The sequence below is a fragment of the Zootoca vivipara genome, chromosome 17, assembly GCF_963506605.1.
Source record: "Zootoca vivipara chromosome 17, rZooViv1.1, whole genome shotgun sequence".
NCBI lineage: Eukaryota > Metazoa > Chordata > Lepidosauria > Squamata > Lacertidae > Zootoca > Zootoca vivipara.
This window is the reverse complement of record NC_083292.1, coordinates 27893611-27908930: the sequence shown is the minus strand read 5'-3', so window position 1 is coordinate 27908930 and position 15320 is coordinate 27893611. Positions and strand designations below refer to the sequence as shown.

The 15320-nt window shown below is 51.3% G+C and overlaps 1 protein-coding gene across 2 annotated transcripts in view; it reads left to right on the top strand.

Moving 5' to 3' along the window:
• Window positions 1–2927: 2927 nt before the first annotated feature.
• The window catches only part of RASGRP2 (RAS guanyl releasing protein 2), a 38997-nt gene continuing 26604 nt past the window's right edge, over window positions 2928–15320 (top strand). The window contains exons 1-4 of one of the 2 annotated variants that reach the window (XM_035098948.2): window positions 2928–3014; window positions 10318–10473; window positions 12665–12767; window positions 14114–14176. In XM_035098948.2, the coding sequence (XP_034954839.1) occupies window positions 10401–10473; window positions 12665–12767; window positions 14114–14176 (239 nt within the window). In that variant the 5' untranslated portion in view covers window positions 2928–3014; window positions 10318–10400. Of the gene's footprint in view, window positions 3015–3316; window positions 3410–10317; window positions 10474–12664; window positions 12768–14113; window positions 14177–15320 lie in introns of those variants that run through there. The other variant, XM_035098947.2, reaches the window with a different exon arrangement.

Here is a 15320-nt window from a genome sequence, read left to right as displayed (position 1 = left end):
GCTTAAGCTGTCATTCTTGCCTCACAGGGGGTTGGACTAGATGACACTGGGGGCCCCTTTCAACTCTACAGACCTGATTCTATGGGTTGCGTTCAGCCTGGCTGGGCAGGAGGTGGGAGAGGAGGACTTTTTCTCAAGATAGTCCAAAAGCCATGCCTCTTGCCCCACCCCCTTCCCAAAGCCTCTCAGCCAAGAAGGAATGGTTTACAGCAGAGGGGTGAAACACCAGCCCTCTGTTATTTCTTTTATTTATTTCATAAAATTTATATACTGCTTGATTGTAAGAAAAACACAAAGCAGATTTACAAAAATCATAAAACAATAAAATCATCGCTATTTTTTTACAACAGTGATGCAGAAGGTTAAAACTGCAATAAAAAAGACTGAAAGAAATTAAAATTGTTACAACTCTTTAAACGCTTCCAGGGTCAGCACCAGCTCATGTTGGGGGGAGGGGGTGGCACGAGCTGTGAACAGATAAAGCTAAAACCACATCTGGTCAGCAGCGGTGCTTAATATCTCAAGAGGAAAGGCTCTCAGATTTGAACATGTTCAAAGCAAGGTGCCCCATGATATTCTAGTAAAGAAGCTGGTAAAATGCAGGCTAGACAATGCTACCATTCAGTGGATTTGTAACTGGCTGACTGACCGAACCCAAAGGGTGCTCATCAATGGCTCCTCTTTATCCTGGAGAGAAGTGACTAGTGGGGTGCCACAGGGTTCTGTCTTGGGCCCAGTCTTATTCAACATCTTTATCAATGACTTGGAAGATGGGCTTGAGGGCATCCTGATCAAGTTTGCAGATGACATCAAATTGGGAGGGGTGGCTAATGCCCCAGAGGACAGGATTACACTTCAAAATGACCTTAACAAATTAAACAACTGTGCCAAAGCAAACAAGATGAATTTTAACAGGGAAAAATGTAAAGTACTACACTTGGGCAAAAAAAAATGAAAGGCACAAATACAGGATGGGTGACACCTGGCTTGAGAGTAGTACATGTGAAAAGGATCTAGGAGTCTTGGTAAACCACAAACTTGACATGAGTCAACAGTGTGATGCAGCAGCTAAAAAAGCCAATGCAATTCTGGGCTGCATCAATAGGAGATCAAGGGAAGTAATAGTATTCTGCTCTGGTCAGACCTCACCTGGAGTACTGTGTCCAGTTCTGGGCACCACAGTTCAAGAAGGATACTGAAAAGCTGGAACGTGTCCAGAGGAGGGCAACCAAAATGGTCAAAGGCCTGGAAATTATGCCTTATGAGGAACGGCTTAGGGAGCTGGTTATATTTAGCCCGGAAAAGAGAAGGTTAAGGGGTGATATGATAGCCATGTTCAAATATGTTTTCTGCTGCTCCAGAGAAGTGGACACGGAGCAATGGATTCAAACTACAAGAAAGAAGATTCCACCTAAACATTAGGAAGAACTTCCTGACCGTAAGAGCTGTTTGGCAGTGGAATTTGCTGCCAAGGAGTGTGGTGGAGTCTCCTTCTTTGGAGGTCTTTAAGCTGAGGCTTGACAGCCATATGTCAGGAATGCTTTGATGGTGTTTCCTGCTTGGCAGGGGGTTGGACTGGATGGCCCTTGTGGTCTCTTCCAATTCTATGATTCTATGTTTCTATGAAGCCACAACATCTTTCTCAAAAAAACCCTTTTTGCAGATGTGTGGGAAAGGAACTCTGTATGTGCTCAGAGGCATTCTGTTGCCTCTTCATCTCGGAGGAAGCAGCAGTTGCTCATGGTCAGGGGCCAAGCTTTGTGCAGGGAGAAGAGTGCATGGCTCTGAGAAAATCCACCCGTGTCTATTGTAAGAAATGAAAGGATGCTCCCTGGCATGTGCAGAGGGCTGACTGCTCATCAGGATATGGCAAGGCGGAAACAAAGGCCAATGCCTCCTTGAGTCAGCTTCTCATGTGCACTCAACCTGGTTGGGGGGGGTGGACTGGGGAGGGGGAGCTGAGTAGTGCCAGGCCCTCCAGCCCTCTTCAATCAGAGCCCTGCAGAGCCAGTTGCTATGGCAACTGGGGGATGCTGCGCTGCCAAAATGCAGGCAATCTCTGGACCCCTGGAGGGCTGCAGTGGTGCTTCAGGCCTCCTCCTTGCACCCCCTGCCTCCGCAACACCCCCAAAGGCAGCCCAGTAGTGGCAGCACTTTCTGGGGAGCACCTACACACACACACAAGCACACACTTCATTCATGACACAACAATCCCCTCCTCAATACAGTCTCTCCCCCCACCCCAGTGGGAAGGTTCTTAATTTATTCCCCCCACATATTGAAATAAAGCAGAATGGGGGGGGGAGTTATCCTGTGTAAATTCTTGGGAAGGTTGGGCGGGGGCACGGCTTAGTGTCCCGTGGGAGGGGGAAAGCTACCCCCTCCCCAATTAGTAATTGCTTTGTTAATGGAATTGTTTTGCATTTTCAGTGTGCTACTTTTATATGCTGCTCGGCAGCAGAAGCAGAATAATTTATTTATTTTTAAAAACGAAGCTTTGAGCAAATCTCGCTTCTTTGCAGAACTACAGGAGTTAACCCAGCAATCGGGATCAGCTCCGATGGCGCCCCCTCCCCCCCCCTCACATACACTCTCCTATAAAGAAGACTCTGCTCAAGTCCTCTGTTATTTGGGGGGGCACGCACTCTGCACATGCTCTGCGGCTTCCTCTCATTTGCTCTCCTATGTTTTGTTCTCTACACATGCTCCGGGGCATTCTGCCATTTTCCCTTTCACTGATTCGGAAACACTGGGGCGTTTTTACTTACTTTGCCTCTGTGTGTTTCGGAAAACACACTCTGCACGTGCTCTGGGACACCCTGTTGTTTCCGATTGCTCTCGAGGCATTTTTGGGTTGAGGGCTGGGGGGCGGGGGGGGTGAGTTCTGGCGCTGAAAGAGGGCGGCCCCTTGACCTTCTCTCAGGCGAGCCATCCCGAAGAGGGAAGAGACTCTGCTCATTCTCAGAGGCACCCTGGGACGAAGGCCTGCTGCGTTCCAGACTTGAGCCGGGCAGGTGAGAAGCAGATTCGGGGTCCAAGAAGCCACGACCACCGGACGGGGGTGCGCACGGAGCTTACGGGGGGTCCTCTTCCTCGCCCCCCCCTTTCCTCCTTCTCTGTCGGAGCAGACCTTCCTCCGTGCGCTCTCTGTCCGAGAGGCAAACGAGAGGACAGCCCGAGGTCGGGGCGCGGGGCGTCCGAGGCGGGAGGGCGCTGGGCTGGTCCTCTCTCCCCCCCCGCTGCCTCGCTCTCCCCTCCCTCCCTCCTTCCGTCCCCGCCCTCCCTCCGGTGGCGAGACGCGGCTGCGTTTTGCGTACGCCGAGGCAAAGGCAAAGGCAGCGCCGCCGCAGCCGGACTGAGCGGCTGTCGGAGCGCAGCGCCTGCGGGCTGGAGCCGCCCCGAAGCCACGGTGAGTGCCGCCGCCGCCGCCGGCCTGGCCGGGAGAGCGCTAGAGTCGCTCCCGCCGAGGGAGTCGTTCCCCGGGCCATTCTGCAAGAGGTCAGCGCGGACCCTTCGTTGCAGCCCCGCGGAGAGAGCACCTCTGGGCATGTACCGAGTGCGCGCCTCCACTCTCTCCAGTCTCCTCAGAAGTCCAGCTGGTGGCGGGGGGAGGCATTGCTTTTGGCCCCAGCGCTATTCTTGGGAAGGGTGGGTTGTGAGAGCCCTGAGGAGGCACCTGCCCAGGCGGAGAGAGTACCTCTGCCTGCGTGCAGAGTGCCTTTCCCTTGGGAGCCCATCCGCAGCACCTGCGCTTCCCAGAAGGGGCGGTGTCCAAGTAGGCAGGTTTTAAAAAGAAGTTAAGCCTCTCTGACACCCTTGCCGCATGGAAGTGGGGGGTAGGAGGGAAGAGGTTTGGGGTCACCTCCCCCCCACCCCGCTGTCCAAATGAAAGGGGGAGATCACCGCAGCGCCCATTCCTCCGCCTGGGTGGCTTTGCTCGATTTGAGGGCCATGCAAAGTGCAGCTTTGCGCCCGCCCCCCGACACCGTGCAGCATTTCTCCAGCGCTTGCAGGGCAGCTGTCGCAGGCGCATCCCGCTTCAGCCTTCCATGGGGAGGGCAGAAGACCGGACATGTGGATCCACCAATGCTTAGGACAAAGCGCGGAGCTTGGGGAAGGGCGCTGTGGCCCCTCGGTGCATCACGAGTTGGGGGGGGGTGTCGCCTGGTGTGTGGCCCTTGCGTGGCAGCGGGGCTGCACCTGCCGTGGGCGCCCGCCGTGCATGCAAAGCAGCAGCGAAACGGTGGCGCCTCGCCTGTGCGCCGAGGCAGCGTGTGTGTTTATGTGTGCCTTTGTGTGTGCGGGTTTGCGGTGGTGGCAGGAGCCCTGTGGGAGGTGATGCGCAGGTTGTGTGCAGAGGGCAAACTTGCATTCCACCCCCACCTCCCACCCCCGCCCTGCGCGGAGGCTTTGGATTGCAGAGCGCGGGGAGGGGGCTTGCCTTTGTACGCGCCCCCCTCTGCAGCACCGGGGCTTGCGCTCTCTATCTCTCCCCGTTCGCCTTTTGTGTGTGTGTGTGTGTGTGTGTGTGTAAAATCAGCAACAGCAGCAGCTGCGCGTGTTGATAAATGTTTGTGCCACTCAGACAATCTGCTGTCAATATATTTACTCTGCTCTCGAGGGCGGCTGTTGGGAAATGGCATTTTGCAACATGCAATTTTGCAAGGAGGCCTTTGGGTATGCAATGCGTTGGAGCTGCGGTGAATGGAGGGTGGGTGGTGCGGGATGGGAAGAGAAAATGAAATCAGTTTGCAGGAACCAGGAGGGGAAGGGAGACCCTGAGATGTGGGGCCTGAAGGGCTGTGGCTCTCTTGAAGCGGCGCCTCTCCTGAAGCCAACCGACCTGGCCTGCCATCTCTCAGCTCCTGGCGCTCCTGCCTGGCTTTTGAGCAAAACTTGCCTAAAAATAACTCCGCCAGCAAAAAACGCCAACCCACCATTTCCGAGCACAAAGGCCTGTCTCAAAAGATTAATAATAATCTCCTTCTACGACATAAAGACATTCCTTACTCCACGCCGGGATTCTGGGCGCTGCGCTGGAGAACTCCCTGCTGGGGGAAGGAGCAGCAGATGCTTGCCCGCCTCTCTGCTTGAACACCTTCCAGCTCACAAGCCTGGGGGGCCTCCTCCCCACCCACAACAACCCTGCGGGGTAGGCTGGGCCAAAAGAGAATGACTAGCCCAGAGAGGGACATGGCTGAGTGAGGATTTGAACCTGGGTTTCACAGCATCATCCAAGCAGAGAGTTTGGAGATGGGGTCTTCAAGGCCATCCAGGCCAGCCCTCTGGCTGGTCCATGGAGGTAATCTAGAGTTTAAGCATCCCTGACAGGTGGTTGTGCAGACACAGCTTGAAATCCTCAGGAGAGCTCGCCTTCCATCCCTCTCTCTGCACCAAGGTTGTTAGTTCCACTGCCGAACTGCTTTTTTCCACTGAGAAGTGTCCCCTAACATTCAACAGAAATCTAGAGGGCCTTCTTGACAGTGGCACCCACCCTATAGAACACCCTCCCATCAGATGTCAAACAGATAAACAACTATTTGACTATTAGAAGACATCTGAAGGCAGCCCTCTTCAGGGAAGTTTTTAATGGTTGATGTTTTACTGGTTTTTTTGAAAAGAAATATTTTGTTGGGAGCCCCCCTTCTGCATGGTGATGATGAGGAAAGCCCTTCTGGGATTTGTAGGGGGCTTCTGTGCATCCCCTCGCCCACCCCAAAAACTTCTTTTAGCCAGGCTGAACAGGCTTTCAGCCTTTCCAAACACTCTACACCAGGGGTTGTCAGAAGGAGAAAGATCTATTGGATCTATTGCCTGCTCTCTGTGATCTGCAAGTATTTCTGACTCCCGGTGGTTTAAACAAAGCAACAGTAAAACGATGCCGCCCTCAATTATCCTGCCGAAATGAAGATCACTTGTGGAAATGAGCGCACATTTTGTGTGAGCACACTTCAGTTCTGGTACTCAAAGCAGCAAATCCCTGCGGCCAGAGTTCAGTCTCTGCTGGCATCTGCAGGCATGGCCGCGAGAGACCCTTGCCTGAAACCTTGGAGAGCTCCTGCCAGCCAGTGTGGACAATACTGAGCTGGAGGGATAGGTGGGTCTGATTCAGTATAGGGCAACTTCCTGTGTTCTTAAGGCCTTAGTGATACAGCTCAATAGATTAGCAAGAGAAAGGGAGCAGGATGTGTTTTCAGAATGCAGCCAAAGTCAGGCTGTAGCTCAGTGGTTAAGCACCTGCTCTGCGTGCGGAAGGTCCCAGGTTCAAGTGCCGCCATCTTCAGGCACGGCTGGGAGAGACTCCTTGTCTAAGCTGCTGCCAGTCTGTATAGATACAGAACTGAGCTAAGACGGCGAGGGAAGTTTCCTACTTCTTTTATTGGGGTGTGTGTGTACAGCTGTGTCAGCTCCCCGCAACCTTGGCATTAATTATCAGCACCACACTCTAACCAGCTGAGCTATCCAAGCTCTGTTTTAAACACTTAAAAGTCTCTTTTCCCCTTGTTTTGACCATGCTTATCTATTCATTACATTTCCATCTCTCCTTATTTTCCTTTAAGGAACTCAAGGTGATGCTCCTGGTTCTCCCTCTCTCCATTTTACCTTCTATAATCAGCCCTGTGAGGTAGGTTAGGGTAGGAGATAGCGACCGGCCCAAGGTCACCCCGTGAATTTCATGGCCGAGTGAGGCTTTGAACCCTGGTCTCCCGGGCCCTTAGCCAGACACTCTGACCACCACACCACACTGAGAGGGATGAGTGCGTTGTGTTTGGATGTGTTGGTGTGATGGTCTGTTGCCTGGGGCAGGTGAAGCTTCTTAAACAATGGAACTCCCTGCCACCAGAGGCAGTGATGGGCAAATTCATGGAGGGACAGGCTGTCAATGGCTCTGCACTCCCTCTGCAGTTGGAGGCAGCCATGCTTCTGATTGCCAGTTGCTGCGAAACACAGGGCGGGAGAGTGGTCTGGTGCTTGCGGGCTCCCTACAGGCATCTGGTGGTCCACTGTGAAAACAGGAGACTGGGTTAGATAGGACCCTGGCCCAATCCATCAGGCTCTTTTTAGGTTCTTAACTTTCGCAGCCTACAACTGAGCTCTTTTCTCTGGGCGGCCATGAGCTGCAGACTCTCTGTTTAGGCCTGGCGTTTCCAGGGACAAGAGCCGCTGAGAGAGGCCGGTTGGAATTCCCAGGCAGCGGAGGGGCCTGTCTAAAATCAGCTGCCAGCCCTGAGTCATCCCTTGGCAGAAGCTCTGGAGCCCAGTGTGCCTTTCCAACATTCCTTGCTTCTTTCTCTTGCTTGGGACGAGGAGGAGGAGGAGGGTGGCAGGATGGACAGGCGAGAGAATGTGCTTGGGGAGGGGGGGCAGTAGTGACTTTACGCCATCGTTCCCCAAGGAGGCCCCGTCCTTATCTGCTCCTGCCCATTTGCAGCAGGAGGAGGAAGAGGAGGGCTGAGGAAATGAATCCCCCACCCCAGCTGTGTGTCGCCCTGTTTCCTCCTGAATAGAGAGGCGGCAGCAAGAGGGGATTGTGATCCAGCATTTCTCCAGGGGACTGAAGATTGCTTGGCTTGGGTTCAGATGTCCAAAAGGAGGCAGAGAGGCCCTGCTCAGAGCCAGGAGTGCTGGATCTTTTTCTCTGCTCTTGGAGTTGGAGATGTGTGTGTGTGTGTGTAGCACAACACAAGTAGGAGAAAAATAAAGCAGAACAATTTGTGTTGTAAAAAGTTACGGGTTTTCAGCAGGAAGGTTTTGGGTGTGCACCACCTGGAAGTGAGGGAGTGTGACCACCCCAAAACCTTTGCAGGTGCAAGAAGTATAAAGTATAAAGTAAAAAAAAAGGTAAGGGACCCCTGGACAGTTAAGTCCAGTCAAAGGCGACTGTGGGATTGCGGTGCTTTCTGGGTCATGTGGCCAGCATGACTAAACCGCTTCTGGTGCAATAGGACACTGTGACGGAAACCAGAGTGCACAGAAACACCGTTTATCTTCCTGCCGCAGTGGTACTTATTTATCTACTTGCGCTGGTGTGCTTTCGAACTGCTAGGTTGGCAGGAGCTGGGACCAAGCAACGGGAGCTTACTCCGTTGCGGGGATTCGAACTGCTGACCTTCTGATCGGCAAGCCCAAGAGGTTTAGACCACAGCGCCACCTGCTTCCCAAAGTGTCAAAAGTGGGATGGTATGTGACTGCCTGGTAGCATTGCGAGCACAAATGAATGTGCAATAAGAAGGCCATCGTAGGGGGAATGTTTAAATCCCAAATTTATTGCTTGTGGTCTGTCAAGTGGAGATCCTCCCTAGAACAAGGATTGGAAACCTGCCGTCTTCCAAATGCTTCCAGGCTCCAACTCCCATTGGCAGGGCCAGATTTTAAGACCTTTAGAGGCCCTAATTCAGGGTTCCCCAAACTTGGGTCTCCAGCTGTTTCTGGACTACAACTCCCACCATCCCTAGCTAGCAGGACCAGTGGTCAGGGATGATGGGAATTGTAGTCCAAAAACAACTGGAGACCCAAGTTTGGGAAACACTGTCTAAAGCCCCTAAAAGATTTTGGTGCCCCCATATATATCTGATTCAAATGATAAACAAGAATAAACCATCAAACGATATTTTATTTTTCAAAATGAAATGAAACCTACTGTAAGATGGAAAATAATGTTTATTTTTCTATATTTGTAGAAATAATGTTTATTTTTGTTCAGCTGCACCGTATGGTCCGTACCAAGTCTAGCAATGGAAACTCTCTGTCGTGCCCACCTTAAGCACATGCTTATTTTGCTTAATCGTTAATCCAGAAGCCAGCATAGGGTGATAGGAGTTCTAGTACCAGAAAAGCTGGAGCCCAGCCCCCACCTCAGTTCCCCACCCCTGTTGCAGAACCAAATATGTATCCCAAGGCTTGGGAAGTTCAGCAGCGAGCCACTGCAACATGCCAGAGATAGCATTTGAGTTCATTGTATCGTTAAGGATGAGGATGAAGCGAATGACAAGTCACCCAGCTCCCTTCTTCAAAGAAACAATTATTATATAATCTGCCCCAGCAAGAGCAGCCCCCACTTAAAAGTAGTGTATGATTCTGCTGAAATCTTCTGTGGGTGGAAGAGACTCAACCCAACGGCTTCCTCCATCCTCTCGCCTGCCCTCAAACGCTGCTTCCTCTCCCGTGTTGCTGTTCTGAGATGACGCTGAGCACTTCCTGGAGGGGGTCCCCAAAGCAGCTAGTCCTCAGGAGGCTGTTTTGAATGCTTCGGGGGGGGGAGGGGTCTGTGTTGCCTGCAGAGCTTTCTGGAGCAATAGGCTTTCCACTGTTGGAGGCAGTATGCTGGGGTAGGTGGGCACGGCTGATCCAGCCAGACAGTCCTCACGGCATTTGGGTGGTGGGGAGAAAGAGAGAGAGAAGCCATGACTAGAAGACACAATGTAGGTTGGGAGCTAAGGAAATGTTGGCATCCCAGAGCAAAGGCAGAAAGTGCCATTCCCAGCTGGCTGCCATTCCCACAACCAAACCTCGATGGTGACCACGTGCCTCTTTTTGCGCCCTCCAGCTTCTTATCACACCGGCTGGCCTGTCATTTTATTGATTCATTGGTCAGTTTGAAAGTACGGAGACCCCACCTTTCAGGGCAAAGTGTACTCAAAGCAGGTGGCAAAAGAGAATGGAAACCATAAAATCTAAATAAAAATAAAGCAATTTGGTTACAAAAACAAACAAACAGAGCCCGAAAGAGCTGGAGACGAAGGCAGTTTAAAACGCCACCTTTTAATAGAATGCAGTTGGAAGAAAGTAACATTTTAAGGCAGGCACCCCCAAACTTCGGCCCTCCAGATGTTTTGGACTACAATTCCCATCTTCCCCGACCACTGGTCCTGTTAGCTAGGGATCATGGGAGTTGTAGGCTAAAACATCTGGAGGGCCGCAGTTCGGGGATGCCTGTTTTAAGGGTTTGTTCAAAACCTAACCTAGCACTTCTTGGGGGGAGAGGGTTCTATATACAAGGGGCCAGAACTAGAAAGGCCCTGCCTATCATGTCTGCCAGTCTGCTGGGTCTTTATGGGAGATCTGGGAGCACAGCCTCCTTCCTCTTCCTTGCGGCCAGTTGTAAGCCTTTGGCAGGCTGCCCATCGGGCAAGCTGATCTCAAGCCGCTTGGTTGATGTGCTAATAGTGGCCCAGTAACCCGGCATGCTATTAATCTGGGGAGGAACCCCCTCTGGGCTCCTGCACCCACTTCCCCCAGGCCGAGCCCCAAGGGAGGGAGAGCACGTGCTCCTTTGTAACCTCAGAGATGTCTGAAACCTCTATCCTCTCTTTTCAGGTTTCTGCCCCGCTCCTTGGGGATAGCGACCCACTGGTAGCCGTGTGGCGTCTTTCGTGAGTGAAGGGGATCCGGGAGCCACAATGTCTGAGACTCTGGACCTGGAAAAGGGCTGCACAGTGGATGAGCTTCTGCAGGGGTGCATTGAGGCCTTTGGTGAGGAGAGGCAGGGAAGGGACAAATGACTGAGGCCACAGGAGGTGGGGCAGTGGTTTTCTTGGCCTGGCGATGCTCTAAAGCACCGGCTCTAGTCCTGCATTGCATTGGTGTACTGACTCTAGAAGTATGGGGATGGCCCCGTGAGATCTCGCGGGAACTTGGACGGCCCCGTGAGATCTCATGAGAGTATACCAGAGTCCCTGTGCTGAATGAGCCTTGCCAGGTAAGCAAGGCAGAGTTGAGAAAAGAGGAATGGCTTTTAAAAGTTACGGACTATGCATAAATGGCAAAGCTGGCAGCAATATTAAGAGATCTAAATGACAAGCTTTTTATAGAAGAATGGAGGCCCTTTTTTTGGCCTATTTGGACAAGCACTGCAGACAAATGAAATCGCGGGCAGGATACGAGATAGGAGCAGCAACAGAAAAAAGATAAAATATTACAGGGGTTTTGGTGATAGAAGAGAATTTGAGAATGCAGTATAAAGGAGTAAAAACACTGCGGAGGGTGGGAAGTCAAAGCATGAAACAATGCAACTATTTGATTTGAAGTTAATTTGTAAAAATTTGGAAATTCGGTAAAAATTGTATTGGAAAATGAAAAGCACTTTCCACGCTGGGAAAACTCGGCGCAAAAAGGAGCTTTGAAGCTTTGTGGTGTGCATGCATTTAATTTGTGTAGTTTCAACCGGCCAGCCCTCAACCGCATGTGGCTGAAATCGCTCAAGTTACATGCGCGTAAGATGTGGTTGTGCTGCACTAGCCCCTCAGCACCAGAGCCTCAGAAGAGGATGAGCAGGAAAAGGCAGCTGTGCTCATCGTGTCCCTCCTACTTCCTGGGAAAGAGGATGCTGGACCAGACGACCTCCTTTGACCTGATGCAGCTGCTGCTCCAGGGCTCTTTGGATGGTCTTTGATCCCACTTCCTTATTTGACTCTGAGCTCCTGAGCAGTCTGAACTGAAGGGTGTGTGTTTATCTATGGCTGTAAACATTATTAGAAGCTGCCTTTGTTCCAAAAGGGATCCAAGGCAGTGAACATCACCAATAAAAGATAAAAAAACACCCCTAAAAAGGCCAGCACATTAACAAAATTACTTGGTGGAGGGGGCAGCAGTAAAACCTTTCAAAAGCTTTCAAATTGAGCAGGGGAATATATATTTAGGCAAGGCCGTCTTAAGCATATCCAGCGCATGGTGCAAAGATCCCTCTGGTGCCCCACGCCACCCTGTTTCCCAGACTTTACCTTTTTTAAGGGGGACGACAACCCTAAAGTTGTTGGCCTTTTTAAGGAAAGGTCCCCAGAGTTGTTGACCTCTGAACGCTGAACATCGGCTCAGTTTTTTCCCCTTTAGCCTTCTGGCGCCCCACAGAATTTGGTGCCTGTAGGCTAAAAGGGAAAAAAACGAGCCGACGCTCGGCAGGAGCGGCGCACTCACCCTCACTCACTCGCTTGTTCGGTGTTCCCCGGACTCTTGCCTGGCACAGCGCCCTCCAGAACCTGGCGCCCCGGCGCCCCACACCACTAGCATCTGTGGGTAAGGCGCCCCTGTATTTAGGCAAAGGCCTTTTTACTTGTCTCCTGAAACCTTAAAGTGGCAGTGCGGTAAACCTTATTTGACAGAGGAACATCCCACAAAGAACCCAAAAGGCATTTCCTTTGCCAGTGGCTGTTGTGCTCAGTTCCTGCTTGTGGCTTTCCCACGGGGGTGGGTGGGATGGGAACCAGGTTGGCCACTCTGACATGAGGAAGCTGGACTAGATGGGCCAATGCCCAGCTCTAGCAGGTTCCTCCTAAGTTCTTACACTTTGAACTACAACTCCCATCAACGCTGACCATCAGCCATACTGGTTGGGGCTGCTGGGAGTTGAAGTCCGAAGGATTTGGAGGTCGCCATGTTGGCCATGCTTACAGTGTGCAGGGTGTGATGGAGGGAAGAGTGTGGGTGGGTGGGCTTTGTGGCTGTGGCCCTGTGGAGCAAGAGGCAGAGTGGGAGAGATCATAGAATCATAGAACCGCCAAATTGGAAGGGATCCTGTCCAACTCACTGCAAGGCAGCAGTCACAGCTAAAGAATCCCCGAAAGATGGCCATTCGACCAATGCTTGAAAACCTCCAATGAAGGATGTTGGTGTTGTAAAATTCCCAGGAGGGACTTGCTCTGACTTGCATTTCTTTTTCTTTTTGCAGACGATGAGGGCAAAGTCCGAGACCCCCAGCTGGTCCGCATGTTTCTCATGATGCACCCCTGGTACATCCCTTCCTCGGAGCTGGCTGCCAAGTTGCTTCAGATATATCCTTCCTTAGTCCGCCGGGCACAATCCCCACACCCAGCCAGCAGCATCACTTCCTTCCACAAATGTCTTGCACTAGGTTTTCCTGTCCTGGTGCTCGCCAGGTGCTTTGAACTGCAGCTCCCATCTGCTCCAGGCAGCATAGTCCTGCTTCCTGGATGAGTGATGGGTGCTGTAGTTCCATAATGTCCAGAAGACACTTAGTGCAGGGGTAGCAAATGACTTAAGTCATATGGATCACTCAGAATCCCCACCGCCAAAACCAAACAAACCCAGGCAGCTTGAGGGTACTGGACCTTTTCTCCCTCTCTTCCCACTGGCTGCCCTGTTGTGGATGCAACATTGTGGGATGATGACCATCCAGAAAAAGTGTCCGGCCCCCTGAAGCTTGGAGAGTCACTTCCATTTGCAGCTCACAGTGGAAGAGGAATGATTTATAAGCATTTGGAGCCTCCTCTCTGGAGGCTGCCAAGATCTGCTTCTTGGAAAATAACAGCCAGGCTGTTATTTTCGATGTCTTCAAGCTGGGTGGTGAAGGGGACAAGGGGAATGTGGGGTGAGTGGGCACCTGCCTTTTGGCCCCTACCCTGCCAAGGATGAAAAAAGTAGTTAGTTGCGCTCTCCGCAGTGGAACTGGGACTGTGTACATACCATACGTCTAAAGCGCCTTTGGATCCCAAGTGAAGAATTCTGGGAATTGTAGTTTTCCTCTCACAGAACTACAAATCCCAGCACCCTTAACAACCTTACCCAAATCTCTCCAGAGTTACCCATTGCCAGGCCCTTGTTGCATTAGCTCAGGCATCCCCAAACTGCAGCCCACCAGATGTTTTGGCCTACAACTCCCATGATCCCTAGCTAACAGGACCAGTGGTCGGGGAAGATTGGAATTGTAGTCCAAAACATCTGGAGGGCCGAAGTTTGGGGATGCCTGCATTAGCTTTTCTTCCTTTTGTGCATAGTTGTTCTCTTTATGTCCTGGATCCTTTACTTCTTATTATTTTTTGTGCTTTCTTCTTCACACTTATAAACTACAACCGCGGCAGGATGGGAGACGCTCTTTTTAATAAAGCCTGAGGCCTGGTTGCTGACAAAACCGAGTTCCATGCATGAAGGCTGAAACTTCACTTGAAGTACAAGTTTCATGCAGGCCTTGGGGGACATCATTGAATTTATTTATTTTTTGCGATCATAGTTTTAATAGCTTGGATGCAGCTGCTGCACAAAACCTATACTTTACCTATTGGATAGTTTGCAGTTTTAAACACCCCCCCCCCAATACCCCACAACACACACACACAGTTCCTCCCTCTTTCCCTTTTTGTTCCTTAACTCTGCCCTGAACTTACCAGGAGTCTCGCGGGTCAGAAAACAGCTCCCTGCAAGTCAAGACTTGCCACTTGGTCCGGTAAGGTGCTGGAGCAAGGAGGGTGGGGTGGTTTGTGGGAAGGCTGCTATGGAAAGAAAATGAGGGGATAGACTGGACAGTTTGGGGAGTGGGAGGTTGGGGAAGTAACATTTGGGGTTTTCCAGTTTAGGAAGCCGTTGGTGGGCCTGGGACCCAGCAGGGAGGGCAGGTGGGATTCTTAGTTTAGACGTCAGGCAGGAGACTTCCTGTTTTGAAAGTTCCTCACAGTTGAAGCGTGACTGAGAAAATAACCGTTCACACTGCAAATGACATTGCACCCAAACAGTGCACTAGCCAACAAACTTACTTTGACATTTACTTCTTCTTTTCCATTCCCTTATGAATAAAACCTATCATTACTGGTGTGGTTCGCATATGGATGTTCTGTGGGTTTAACAACAACAACAACAACAACAACTTATTATTATTTATACCCTGCCCATCTGGCTGGGTTTCCCTAGCCACTCTGGGGCCATCCCAAAGCCAGGTGTTCACAGTGAAAATCATGTGACCCTGCAGCCCTTTTGGACTTTGGGGGCTGCCTGGGTGTGGGGCAGAGTGGTGGAGAGCTGGCTGCAAATAATAATAATAATAATAATAATAATAATAATAATAATAATAATAATAATAAATGATGATGATGATTTATTTATACCCCACCCATCTGGCTTTGTTTCCCCAGCCACTCTGGGCGGCTTCCAACAGACATTAAAATACAATAATCTATTGAACATTAAAAGCTTCCCCAAACAGGGCTGCCTTCAGATGTCTCCTAAAAGTCTGGTAGTTGTTTATCTCTTTGACATCTGGTGAAAGGGCGTTCCACAGGGCGGGTGCCACTACCAAGAAGGCCCTCTGCCTGGTTCCCTGTAGCTTGGCTTCTCGGCAGCCGCTACCAGTCACCAGTCTAGCCGCCTTGCAGTTTCCGGGTCACCTTCAAAGGTAGCCCCACGTAAAGCGCATTGGAGTAGTCCAAGCGGGAAATAACCAGAGCATGCACCACTCTGGCAAGACAGTCTGCGGGCAGGTAGGGTCTCAGCCTGCGTACCAGATGGAGCTGATAGACAGCTGCCCTGGACACAGAATTTTCTTCTGCCCTCTTCCGCCCTCCTTGCTTGGAGACAATCTGCTGCCCCTTTCTGAC